Source organism: Triticum urartu, chromosome 5A (genome assembly GCF_056163025.1).
Source record: "Triticum urartu cultivar PI428250 chromosome 5A, HENAU_Tu73, whole genome shotgun sequence".
In the NCBI taxonomy this organism is placed as follows: domain Eukaryota; kingdom Viridiplantae; phylum Streptophyta; class Magnoliopsida; order Poales; family Poaceae; genus Triticum; species Triticum urartu.
The window spans coordinates 586,754,642-586,767,730 of NC_141877.1; the positions used below are offsets into that span (position 1 = coordinate 586,754,642).

General features: G+C 45.6%; 1 protein-coding gene, 1 long non-coding RNA gene and 8 other non-coding genes across 12 annotated transcripts; all 10 read right to left on the reverse strand.

Annotated features, from left to right (window-relative positions):
* Nucleotides 1–5,788: 5,788 nt before the first annotated feature.
* Nucleotides 5,789–8,410, reverse strand: LOC125507398 (uncharacterized). Of its 3 annotated transcripts, none has more exons than XR_015602765.1 (3): nucleotides 7,648–7,662; nucleotides 6,918–7,270; nucleotides 5,789–6,108 (listed from the first exon to the last, which is right to left on the reverse strand). It is a non-coding gene; the product is annotated as an uncharacterized LOC125507398 (long non-coding RNA). The 3 variants fall into 3 exon arrangements; XR_015602766.1 differs by having other exon boundaries at nucleotides 6,918–7,273; XR_015602764.1 differs by having other exon boundaries at nucleotides 6,918–8,410.
* LOC125511729 (small nucleolar RNA SNORD18) lies at nucleotides 6,206–6,286 on the reverse strand. The gene has a single exon (XR_007285084.2). It is a non-coding gene; the product is annotated as a small nucleolar RNA SNORD18 (small nucleolar RNA).
* LOC125511751 (small nucleolar RNA Z105) lies at nucleotides 6,385–6,451 on the reverse strand. Its single transcript, XR_007285103.1, has one exon. It is a non-coding gene; the product is annotated as a small nucleolar RNA Z105 (small nucleolar RNA).
* On the reverse strand, nucleotides 6,514–6,600 carry LOC125511909 (small nucleolar RNA SNOR75). The gene has a single exon (XR_007285179.1). It is a non-coding gene; the product is annotated as a small nucleolar RNA SNOR75 (small nucleolar RNA).
* LOC125511923 (small nucleolar RNA SNOR75) lies at nucleotides 6,697–6,787 on the reverse strand. Its single transcript, XR_007285192.2, has one exon. It is a non-coding gene; the product is annotated as a small nucleolar RNA SNOR75 (small nucleolar RNA).
* Nucleotides 8,411–10,684: 2,274 nt separating the features above from the next.
* On the reverse strand, nucleotides 10,685–13,040 carry LOC125510807 (large ribosomal subunit protein eL42z/eL42y). Its single transcript, XM_048676070.2, has 4 exons — nucleotides 12,912–13,040; nucleotides 11,239–11,418; nucleotides 11,015–11,089; nucleotides 10,685–10,934 (listed from the first exon to the last, which is right to left on the reverse strand). The coding sequence occupies exons 1-4, from the start codon at nucleotides 12,912–12,914 to the stop codon at nucleotides 10,875–10,877; spliced, it is 318 nt and encodes a 105-aa protein (XP_048532027.1). The 5' UTR covers nucleotides 12,915–13,040; the 3' UTR covers nucleotides 10,685–10,874.
* On the reverse strand, nucleotides 11,579–11,650 carry LOC125511774 (small nucleolar RNA R66). The gene has a single exon (XR_007285113.1). It is a non-coding gene; the product is annotated as a small nucleolar RNA R66 (small nucleolar RNA).
* On the reverse strand, nucleotides 12,372–12,438 carry LOC125511747 (small nucleolar RNA Z105). Its single transcript, XR_007285099.1, has one exon. It is a non-coding gene; the product is annotated as a small nucleolar RNA Z105 (small nucleolar RNA).
* LOC125511917 (small nucleolar RNA SNOR75) lies at nucleotides 12,500–12,585 on the reverse strand. The gene has a single exon (XR_007285186.1). It is a non-coding gene; the product is annotated as a small nucleolar RNA SNOR75 (small nucleolar RNA).
* On the reverse strand, nucleotides 12,674–12,761 carry LOC125511921 (small nucleolar RNA SNOR75). The gene has a single exon (XR_007285190.2). It is a non-coding gene; the product is annotated as a small nucleolar RNA SNOR75 (small nucleolar RNA).
* Nucleotides 13,041–13,089: the final 49 nt, after the last annotated feature.

Consider the following 13,089-nt stretch of genomic DNA (forward strand, 5'->3'; position numbering starts at 1 on the left):
GATGGCGCTGGTGCGCAACTGTTGGTGCAGCACATTCACCATTAATTATATTGTTTTTAACACAGTATAAACGTAAGTGCTCATATATTTATACGCGCATATATTCACCCCTTGTGAATGCACGTACGCACACCCTATCCCTATGAGCACCTCTGAAAGACTGAGTTAGTATATTATCTAAATTTTACAAAGTCACCATAGGCGCCTATCCAGGATAAATGCAAGCATCATGACTTGAATTCTGATGGGCTGGGGATATCACTGTGCTCCTAACCATTCAACCACATATTGGTTCGCCAGGACTAATCATACCGGTGTAGCCAAGTCTTATTTAAAAACTATGGACCAAACTTCATCCCATATAGTTGAACAACACTAGGGGTGGAAACGGATCGGATGCGGATCGGATAGTGCTCTTGCCACTTCCATTTTCATATTTTCAAAACGAATATGAATTCGAATACGGATGTTATCAGATACGGATGTGGCTCGGATATTATTCAAATACGGATACGTATCGGATATTTTCTTGATTCGGAACGGATACGAATAATATCAACATATTGCTTAAGTAAATCAGTCGATAGTTATGTGAACTGAAATAATCAACTTGTGACATACAATAAGTCAATGATAAATAGGTTTATGAATAAATACTATTGTAATGCATAATAATTTATAAGTTTAATCATATAAAGAGTAAAATTTGACCACTTATTTGGCTTTTATGTTGGATAATTGGAATATTGAGTCTAGAAATTTGAAAATTACCTTCCATAATCTTATTCGGATACGGATATATCCACTTCCATATCCATATTTGTCTCAAAATCTCCTACCATATTTTATTTTTTATTTGTTTAATAAATTCGGATACGGATAATTTCCATTTCCATTTTGGTTCGGATGCGGATGTTTCGGATACAAATAGGCATTTTCTCAAATACGAATATCGGATATTTCGGATTATTCGCTACCAATTTCCACCCCTAAACAACACGCTGTTGCGGTCTGATGTAGTTGCTACTCATTTGTTTCTAAAGTAACTTGTAATCAACTACTTCTTTCGTTTTGAAATAGATGACTCAACTTTATACAAAGTTAGTATAAAGTTGAGTCATCTATTTTGGAACGGAGGGAGTACTTCTGATGAGAACAAATCGATAAAGTACCTTGTAATCAAACTACTGAGATAATTTGTACCTTCTCTCCGTACCCATGTATAATCAAGTAGCCTCTTAATGTACTTTTCCTTTTTCTTCTTTGAAGCAAGTTTATGAAGAAAAGAATGATGTATTCTGATCTCCATGAAGCAACCAATTAGCTCGTCCTCTCTATAAAAACAATTCTTCATGATACCGAAGATTCTCAATATCTAGCCTAACAAAAAGAAGGTTATCAATATTTGAAGATCTTTTTTATCCCTAATCTCCCCGTCAGATCACTTTGTCTCCATTTCTGAAGGTCTTTTTTTAGCTTCGATATCCTCTTATTTGGGCCTTTCAGAACCTCCAGATCCCTCTGGTGTAGATCTTTATGAACAGCCTTGGTACAATCAGGCAAGGGTGGCCTAGCTTGCTGGATCCCAAGCCAATTGGACTACCGCATTGACGGTTTCTTCACACAACCAACGGGCTTCAAACTATTTTCGGGCCTTCGGTTGTTGAGACAAAACAGATTTTAAAAAAATATGAAGGAGAATAGGTCGATGGTCTGAATGGACACGGTGCTCATGAACCAACGCATATGGCAATTTATCCGCACACGCCTCATTACTTGGTGATGCCCTGGCTCCAGGTAAACTGATCACCAATAACAGTGGTCTGTTGAAGTCCACACAACCTCTGAAATTATGCATCAACTGTTGAGGTCGAACATTACCACCCTCCTTCTCACTTGCAACCAATCTCATTAAAATCACAGTAACTAACCATGGACCAGCCGCATTCCGTTGCGCAAGTATGTCCAGGACAGGTGCTTCCTATCCCAAGTTGGTTGTCCATAATATCCTGTCAAGCGCCATGAAGCATCATTTTCACCCATAACAATTGCATCAATAAATTTTTCAGAAGAATAGTTCAACACCACTTTATTAGATTGGTTATAAAAAGGGACAAGGTTCCCCGAGCGACCATCACTCTTTTTTTTTCAAGAAACTTCCAATCTATTTATCGTCAATCATGGTGGTACAACAAACACCAGAAATAATAAAAATTACATCAAGATATGTAGACCACCTAGCGACGACTACAAGCACTGAAGCGAGCCGAATGCGCGCAGCCGTCATTGCCCCTCCCACACACGCATACCTTACCACTATGAGTACCTCCGACAAACTGAGGCGGCATATCATCTTGAGATGGACGAAGTCACCAAAGGCGTCTCGTAGTCGACGGGAACGTCTCCTCCCATTGAACGCGCATCGCCGAAAATCCTGAAATAAATCCAGCAATAAATGTGAGCAAAAGGATATGAACTCTGGTGGACTGGGGATACCACTGTCCACCTAACCATTCAACCACAGATTGGTATTGCTATGTACAATTTGGGGTCATGATGACCGGATAGCAGATTGTGGAGCTTGTATTTTTTTGTTTCTATAATAGCCGCATGACCTGAAAGGTTTCTTTCCATCCGGGGCAATTATCGTGTCAGTTAATGGGAGGTGGGGGTGGATAAACTGGTCACACGATGCATAGTTTTAACTTTCTACACCGTGATAAAATAAAGGAAATGATTTTCTTCACCTGGCCTATCCATCGCGAGGCATCCGCCGCCTCTAGTGTGCAGACGCGTGTCCTATGTGGACCCTATGCGTCGCTCTATATTTTTTCTTATTCCCACCCATGGTTGACCTTTGTTGAAGAAAAAGCTACAACAAGACCTCTGTTGCAAAAGTTTATATATGCAGAAGACCTCTATTTTTGCAAAAAAAAAAGGATTCTACAACATGACCTATGTTGCAATGATAGGCAATAAAGAAAAAGAACAAAAGATTAAACAATTTGCAACAACTCTCTTGTTGCAGAAGGCAAAGCACAATAAGGCTCATGTTAGATAGATCGGAGGAAGAGAAAAATGGTTTGAGGCTTTTTACGGTTAGTCCGTAGTTCGAAGCCTTTTGCAACAAGTCCTCTGTTGTAGAGAGACGGGTGCAACAACATGCTTGTTGCAACTTCGTTTGCTCATGTGAAGAAGATATAGTGACTTTCTTTGTCTTAGTCCGACGGCTATGGAGGTGGACGATCTTTTCCATTGCTTAAACCGGCCAACACCTAGTGCAGCCCATAAAATAATTCCCGATGCCTTTCAAGCCTATGCAACTCGTATGGAACACACTTTCTACTCTCTTGATGTATGGATTGTCTCATCGTTTCTAGAGGAAAATAATTTGAAATTGAGAGGCACGGAAGAGATTGATGTTTATCAGTTGAGAATTGATGACATGAAGGTGCCCCGCTGCCCACCGCATTGCATGGTTTTGTGTGGGCCCATAATATTTCAGCACCTATAAATGAGCTCAGTTTGGGCATCATGACATTTATGTGTGTCAAACCACATATTTGTCGCGTCATAGGCTCTCACCGATTCCACGCCTCCCAACTATAAACATTCACGAAGAATTAAAGCATACAACCAGCCTACTATATCAAGTTGTGCTGAGAGCAGAGCATCTCCAATAACTGCCCTATAATAGGGCACCAAAATTTGCTTGAAGTAAAATTTGGGATACAAAAAAATGTTTTTAGGGCACGAGAAAGTGAGTGTCTCCAAAAGTTGCCCTAAAATGGGGTATTGAATAGGGCACCATTGCTCCAACAACTGCCATAAAAATAGGGCAACCGCACCACATCTTTCTTCTCCACATATGGATAGAAATTAAACTTTGCAAGATTTCCTTGAGTGTCTTCTCCACCAACAGCTGCTCAAAAAATTCAACTACTAAAACCAAATCTAACAGGAAGACCGACAAAATCAAAGTAGATACTAAATTTGAGTGTCTTCTTTTAATTTCTTTGTATTGCACAGAACTACACACCAAAATGGCATGGGATACAATTTCAGCGAATAACAAACGAAATTGACAAGAAGTTCCTTTGTAACTTTCTTCAGTAAAAGGAACACCGAAAGTCTGAACTTTCTGAAAACTAACACCTGCATCTTGGCCTCTTACACTTTCGTCAGAAAAAGGAAAGCTGGAAACTGAACTTTACTAATGAATTACATCGGGACTAGCAGCGGCGCATTCAAGCAGCACCTCCACGACCCGTACAAACTCCAACAACCCATTCTGCAGCACCACCACACAAACCACTAACTAGCCATCAGGCTTTCATTTAGCTTTGTACTCTCTCTGTAAACTAATATAAGATTATTTAGGTCACTAGAGGGAATATATGATAAATGTGTTTGCTTTCGCGAAAAAATATATATGATAAATGTGTTTGAAAGAGGGCTAACTTGCTTTATTTGGAATCGCCAAGGTGAATCTAACTTCCTTTTTTTTGGCAAAACAAAATAACTGCACTATCGTGCTACAATCAGCAACAGAATTGGTCACTACCCATGCCATGCAATTCAGCTCAATTCACTCTATTAAAAAACTTCAAGTCATAGCACGAGAAATTTCCACTTTAAAGGAATCGAAACATCCTCACCACGCAACCCAGTAGAAATGCATTTCTACTCTATGAAACAATCCTACATGCTCAACCCACAACAACGGAAGCTCCGAGCCGCACTAGCCCCGGGTCACCGCAATTGCATTTGAGAACTTAGCCATGGCCTCGACAACAACATTGAAGAAGGCGTCGGAGCCAAAGCCCTTTGTCTGGATGTGCTAGCAAAGCTCCGCCACCACCCATGGAGCTCGCTCAGCTTGGATGGGTGGCCGGAGCCGAATCTCGCAGGGATAGAGATCAAATCGGACCTAGGGAAGAGGGGACGAGGTAAGGGGCGCTAGAGTTGGGGGAGGCATCAACCGCAGTGATGCTCGCAAGAGTAGAGGCAGGAAGGGCACGTGGGAAAACACCCGACCGACGATTTTGCGACAGCAGCCCAAGTGTAGAGTTGGATCAGCCGACGGTGATTTGCAGGTGTAGAGGCAGGAAGGGTGCGTGGAAAACGCCCGACCGGCGGTTTTGCGACAGTACTTTATGCTGTATTTTTGGGCAGCGCTGGAAATTTTGGAGCAAATTTTACATTAAGGGCAGGTATTGGAGCAGTGTTTCTGGCCCCAAATGCCCTAAATACGTGTTTACACACATTCCAAATCACAAGTCTTACAACGGTTGTTTCAGGCCCTAAATAAACACACTTGAAAAATCCGTCAGGCAGATTAACGTCTTACACCCACACAAACGGTAATCTTACACCCACACAAACGGAAGCAATTTGCTTGGCTTTACATCCATCCAAGGTAACATTTCTAGATCTGTTGGAGAAGCTCGTATACATTGGGTGCATGCTGCATGGAGAAGCTCATACAAGTTAAATGTGCATGCTGAATTTGGTATCCAAGTCGATCAGCTCAGGTACAATGAGGAAAAGTACTTAGTTTCACAGTATCTCTAACAATGGTTGGAGAAGCTACACATTTAAATCTCAGACATGCATGTATTTCGGAACGGAGGCAGTAGTTTTTTACAGAATGTGACATTTGGACCTATAGACTGTTCTTTTCAACTACTCAGAAGGCATAACAGATATTAACTAAAATTTCAGAAACATCTATGAGAAAGAAATAGAACAGCATCACATCAAAAAAAAAGATGGACGCAGGGCAGAATTACATATATCAAGAGTACTGCAAAATTAATAGCTGCATAAAATTCAGTCACAAACACATATAATCCCACATTACATAAAACTCAGTCTTGGAACAAAACCAGACCAGCATTAAACAGCTAAATTGGACAGAACACAGGTAAAACAGCTTCCACAGCCATAGCAGCAAACACGCCAGGAATCACTAGACCATGCCGTCCTCCCTCGATGCCTGGCAGCCTGGATGTAGGATGATGCTTCCCGTGCTCAAGGCGCCTACTTGGATCGCTGCCTCATCTTTCGGCGCTTCCTCTTGAGCCTCCTCATCCTCTTCTTCTTCCACTGCAAATTTAAGTAACCGCACAGTTCATCAGCACAAATTGCGTAGTACTACTCTAGGAGATGCATAGCCAAATAACAAGAAAGTACAATTTGTTTTGGAATCAGAAGATTGAGTGTTTCATTGGATATCATCACGTGATTTTCAGAAACACGGACCAATTGTTCTTCATCATTTCCCAAAGACTGACAATGTTGAGAAGGCAAATAGGAAACAATCAAACTAAGATATCTAAAGAACTAGCTAAGCAAATTAGAGATCTGCAGTCGGTTTGACATTCAGAATGAGTAGGAGGATTTTATCATCAAATGGATCAGACGCCAATAGTCATCCTCATCATGCCAACCGACGCAATTGAACGAAAGAAAGAACAAATCTAGAAAGAAACACTGGCAAAGAAAACACTGTTCTCTCAGACAAATGCCTCGATTGTCCACATGGTTTTATAGAATGGATTACATCGGACTCGTCATCTGTTTTCATCATCACAGAGAACAATGGACAAACATGCGCAAAAAATATCAACTCAGTCAACAGAAACTACATCCTAGAATCTCTGGAGAACAGGCAAATCGAACTATAATAGCAGGTTCTTTCAGACAAATTTGCCTCATTTTTGTCCCCACGGTTGAATGGAATGGATTGGATCGGACATCTAATCAGTGTTGATCATCACAGAGAACCACTAATTACGACATCGAGCAACAGCAACAGCAGGAACGAAAGCTCGATAAACACTAGCACATGCCCAGATCTACCGCGGTCGCGAAGCAGCTAATAGGAGAGAAGGTAGACGAAGGGCAGTACGAACCTTGGCCCTCATCGCGGCGGCGGAGTCGGCCTCGCTCTCCTTTTCGCGGCGGCGGCGGCGGCGGCGGAAGGGTGTGGACGATCCCGATCTCCGTAGATTGTTGGCGGCGGGGGCTCTGGACTCGTACTTTATAGGGGTGGGGTGCTGGGAAGGGGGGAAGCCCTAGCGGGTGGACGGCTCGGATCAGCCGCTGAGCGGCGTTCTGATCCGATTTGGTCGGTCTCTGGTTCGCAGGCCTAATGGGCCTTCAAACCAACGTCTCGGCCCACGGTCACATCTAAGATGATGGGCTTCCCTTCACCTGTTCTTAAACTGGGCCTCCTCCTCGCTTGCTTGACTCGGCCTGATCGGTTCTGCTAAAAAGAAACAAGAATTTCTCATCTCAGAACTAAAAAACAAGATGAAAATCATCCGTGGCTCGACTGCTTGATGTTCTCCATGTGTTGATGAGGAGCTAGTTGAACGACTTGCAGGATGCAGATCATGTATCATGTTCCACCACTGGCAAGGTTTTTAGGAGACCGCTTGTCGCACTTCATGAGAAGATCTTTCAGAGAGTGAAACAGGGGAGGCAAGCATGCACTGGAGGGAAGCTCTTTTTGGAGCTAGATGAATAGCAACTTGCCGACTTCAACAGCTCGTTTATACACACGTCATGGAGACAAAAGAATTGATGAAAATGCACAAACATGACGGTAATAACTTCAAAAGGATGATCACAGCTGCGCACCTCAGAATTCATAATCGCATAAGATTAACTCGGACAAACAACAACTACCACGGACCGAGCACTCCCCTCGGTCGCTCCCGTGGGCGACCAGGGAGTGAACCCCGCCCAGCCGCCAGCGCCTCTCACCGGCGCTCCTTCCCCTCGCCGCCGCCGGCAGGGGGCGCCGGGCGAAGCCCGCGCGGCTCGGCGATGGCAGGGCCCTCTTCCTCCTCCTCGTGGTCGCGCAGCGTGGCGCGTCACATCGGGGGAGCTCCGACTCGTGGTCGCTGCGGGCGGCGCGGCGAGGCGACAAGGCGGCGCAGTGTGGCGGCTGAGCAGCGACGCTTGGTGCGCGGGCTGACGCGGTCGGGTGTGGGGTCCCGCGGCGTGGGGCGCTAGCCCAAGGACGGCCGGATGTGCAGCGAGCGGTCGCGGCGGATCTGGCGCTGTGCGGCTGCGTTCGGTCGCGGGGAGGCGTGCACGCGTGGTTACGACAGGAGAGGCCGCGGATCTGGCAGGGTCTGCGCATGTTTGAGAGGTGCGGCGGCTGCTGCACCACGATGAGGAGTCGGTGGACGTCGACTGGAGATTGTGTGCTGCACAGTGCTTCGGATCTGCTCGGATTCGGAGGTTGAAAGGATCGATATGGTTGACTAGAGGGGGGTGAATAGGCAACTAACAATTTTTAACTTTTCTTTACCAAATTAAACTTTGCATCAAAGTAGGTTGTCTAGAAGTGCAACTAGGTGAGCAACCTATATGATGCAATAACAACAAGCAAACAAGCAAGTAAGAGAAGTAACACTAAAGAGATTGCACAAGTAAAGGTAAGAGATAACCAAGAGTGGATCCGGTGAAGACGAGGATGTGTTACCGAAGTTCCTTTGAGGGGAAGTACGTCTCCGTTAGAGCGGTGTGGAGGCACAATGCTCCCCAAGAAGTCACTAGGGTCACCGTATTCTCCTCACGCCCTCACACAATGCGAGATGTCGTGATTCCACTATTGGTGCCCTTGAAGGCGGCAACCGGACCTTTACAAACAAGGTTGGGCAATCTCCACAACTTAATCGGAGGCTCCCAACAATACCACGAAGCTTCACCACAATGGACTATGGCTCCGTGGTGACCTCAACCGCCTAGGGTGCTCAAACACTCAAGAGTAACAAGATCCGCTAGGGATGAGTGGGGGAATTGAAAATCCCTTGGTGGAAGTGTAGATCGGGGCCTTCTCAACCACGCCCGAGCAAATCAACAAGTTTGATTGGCTAGAGCCAGCGGTACTGCCGCGCAGAGGAGAGCAACAGGGATCTGGACCCAGAGCGGTACTACCGCGGTGGTAAGGGCGGTACTACCGCTCCGAAACGGTACTACCGCCTCTACTGCCGCAACTAGTGCCGCAAAACCCGACACGAGAAAAGGAGCCCTCGAGTCGAGGCGGTAGGAGACAGACAGACCAGCGGTAGTACAGCTGCGGAGTCACGGGCGGTACTACCGCTGCGGAGCGGTACTGCTGCTTGTGACCCTTCGGCGGTACTACCGCTGGGTAGTGCGGTACTACCGCTGGGACACAGACAAGAGAGAGAGAGAGGATCTCTCCGTCGAGGCTGAGGACGAGGCGGTGGTGCCAGGCAGGCCAGCGGTAGTACCGCTGTGGAGTCACCGACGGTACTACCGCTGCGGAGCGGTACTGCCGCTTGTGACTCCTCGACGGTACTACCGCTAGGTTGCACGGTACTACCGCTGGAACCCAGACAGGACACAAAAGAGAAGAGATCTCTCCAACTAAGTGGAAGAGCTCTGAGAGTGAGAAGCTGATGTGTACGTGTTGATTCCACCCAAGCAATACCCCAGCGGACCCCCTCTCGATAGTACGGTGCCCTCTACGCAACTAGACCACCGAAAGAGAAACGAAAGAGCTACATCGTCTTGAATGACACTCCGAAGGGAAGAAATCGTCTCGTGCCAAGGATGAATCTGTGAAATACTCAAAGCACACGATTAGTCCGCAAACATGTTATCATCAATCACCAAAACTACATCGAGAGAGATATGCCTCAACAGAGGTGTGGCTCGCTCTCGACATTGGTTGGGTGGCATCCTTGTCCCGCTTGGGCGGTGGGGGTGTCGGCTCGGTCGATGCGCCCCAGAAGGGGCGGTCTGACTCTATGTCGGGGCGGCGGCCCCGGATATGGTGCGATATTTGTGGTCTGCGAGCGGTTGCCCTGAGCAGCGTGGGCTGCGGGCAGCTGGGCTGTGCGGCGTTGCTGCTCGAGTAGAGCGGTGGTATGTCGGGGCGGCGACCTCGGAAGGCGGTGCCGGTGGAGTGCACTGGGCGCGACGGAGCGGTAGATGTCGGGGCGGCGACCCCGAGAGGATCTCTGTGGCGACCAGGCTTTTGTGGCAACGATGATGGTGGGAGCGATGTTGGTGACGCGACAATGGTTGCGGTAGTCGGCTCTTCTCCGCCGTGTCCACGGTTTTGCCTCGGTTTGTTTGTTGCTGTGGAGTCGAAGCTGCGGCGGCGAGACCCTATGGTATACGATGACTGGCTGCAAGTGGCCCGTTCGGCAACAGCTTTCGTCTAGTTTTGTTCTTCTGAGTTCTCCGTCAAAGTCGGAGCGGCCACAGGTCGACATGTTGTCGATTAGGATGGGCTTTGCCCTGAATGTGCTTGTCTCTGGGAGTGGGCTTGGTCCTTATTATTCCTGTTTTTCCCGGTTTTCCGTAATTAACATGAGCAATTCTCTTCTGTTTAATTAATAGATGAGGCAATCTCTGCCTCCGTTTCAGAAAAAATAACTCAGACAAACATATAGACATAAGAACTCGCCAAAAGAAAACCTCACATATCTGAAACTCCCAGACAGCAAGCATATAAACAGCCCACGCCTTAGGATTCATTCCCTCAGGATTAATCACAAATCATCTCGCTGACACTGTCCACACTAGGATTTTTCTACTCCTGCCTGGAACAGTTATCATACATCTGTCCTCCAACAGCATATAAACAGTGGGAGCAAAGCTCAAATTATACCGATCGGGGCACAGGACATCCATATCCACGTTACGGCAATGCCTGAGATTAAAAGAGGATTCAAGCTACAAAAGATCATTCTGCCAAGTCGATCGTTGCTCAAATGCCAGATAAAGGGGTTTGGATACATGATTGATTCAACTCATAACATCAAAACATTACGACAAGTAGTAATAGTTTTTGAACACAATGACTACAGATAGGTGAAAGCAATCTAGAAGAGGGATGTTCCCTTGCCCTTCTTGTCTCCACCGATCTCAAAATGCTTGCACCTCTGCAAAGGAATAAAGACAGACTGAGCAAAGCATAACGGAACAAAAATAAATGTTCAGTTCAAGAAAAAAAGGAACAGACCTTGATGGCGCGCTGGGAGTAGTGCTTGCAGCTCTGGCACTGCAGCTTCAGCACAATCTTCTTGGTGGTTTTTGCCTGAAGAAAAGGTCACGTAATTAGCATTTCCCAACTGGCTTTAATCTTTATCTGATTTTACACTAACCAGACACACCATAAGTAGATGGCAATGAAATTGATAGACAAATCAGATCGATTGACAATCACACGCAAAGATGTTGCCATACCTTCTTGTGGAAAACGGGCTTGGTCTGACCACCATATCCCGACTGCTTCCTGTCATAACGACGCTTTCCCTGGGCAGACAGGCTGTCCTTACCCTTCTTGTATTGAGTGACCTTGTGAAGGGTGTGCTTCTTGCACTCCTTGTTTTTGCAGTAGGTTTTCTTGGTCTTCGGAACGTTCACCTATTTAGCATTCGCAACATAACTAATGTTGAAACAGGGTTTGCATGAAACTGCATACAGTTTCAGATGACACTGCAATAGCTAAAAAAGTAGCTCTAGAAACAAGTTCAGTAAATGTTCAAGAAATACTAAAAAAGCCACTACTACAATAAACAATTAGCTCCTCAGAAACATGCTTATGGTTGTCATCACAAGGATAATCAGGTCTCAAAGATTTCATGCCATCATAGGACCCCATAATTAAAATAGCAAACATTAAACAGTAAGAATTGAAATTGCAGCATTACTTGCATAACAAAATCATATTATCACATGGTAAGAAAGAAGTAATTAATGGCAGATGGTCTGCTTGGGGCAATACATGCAAACAATGGCTGTAAGTTTAGTTTTAGGTTAGCTAAGAATAAAAAGCTCGGATGTCAAACACACCAAACAAAATCACTAATACTCCACAATATGGCCAACTGCAGTGGGTTTTAGATGTATCACGTAATGTGAAGCTGCATGAAGCACGTTCATAATATGACAGAATGAAAGATGCATAAATACAAACTATAGTCGATCTAAACACATACTAAAAACTAAATCAGACTTGTTTCTGACACGACGATCAGTCCATTCCATCTTTGAAAAAAGACCAGCTGCCTGATATAAACTAGTACCAGCTTATACATATCTAAAGCACATCTCATACACAGTAACTAGAAACCTAGAGCAGTACTAAATTAAGCTAAAATACAGCTCATCAGTGCACAAAAATCCAGCGTGCACAGAGAGAATATAATTCAATTCTGTGCTTTTAGACATCATCACATGGTTTTCAGAAACACGGGCCAATTGTTCTTCATCATTTCCCAAACTGAAGTTAATTTCAAAGGCAAAGAGGAAACAACTATTCTATGATATCTACACAACTAGTTCAGCAAAGTAGAGATCTGCAGTCGGTTTGACATTCAGAATGAGTAGGAGGATTTAATCATCAAATAGATCAGACAAGAATTGCCTTCCTCATCATGCCACCAACGCAATTATACAAAAATGGTGGAAAAAGTGAGCAAAGGAAATGGCTAAGCAATCAATGCTCTCTCAGACAAATGCCTAGATTTCCACATGGTGTAACTGAATGGATTATATCAGACTCGTCATCTATTTTCATCATCACAGAGAACTATCAAAATAGCACTCTAGTCTTACACAATAAGCACATGGAATTCAAGCAGCAGCATGACAGGGCAAAGGCATAACAGAACCAGTGTTCTCTCAGACAAATGCCTCGTTTTGTCCCCATGTTTTAGCGGAATGGGTTGGGTCGGACATCTAATCGGTGTTGATCATCACAGAGAACCCACAAGCACCAGCGCGTGAGCCGCGGAGAAAAAGAGGCAACAATTGGTAAACACGAGCGCATCTACCGCAGTCGCAAAGTGATCCTCTAGCAGGAAATCGCATCCTAAGGTAGGTGGACGGGGGAGGAGCACAGGCGAGGGACAAACCATGGCGGCGGCGGCGGTGCTCGCGCTCGGTCGGTTAGCGTCGTCGTCGGCAGCGGCGGCGGCGGAAGCGTGTGGAAGATTGGCGGCGGGGGCTCTCGCCTCGTTCTTATAGGGCTTGGGTGCTGCGGAGGTGGACGGCTCTGATCAGATCGGCCGCTGCACGCAGTGATCCGGTCGC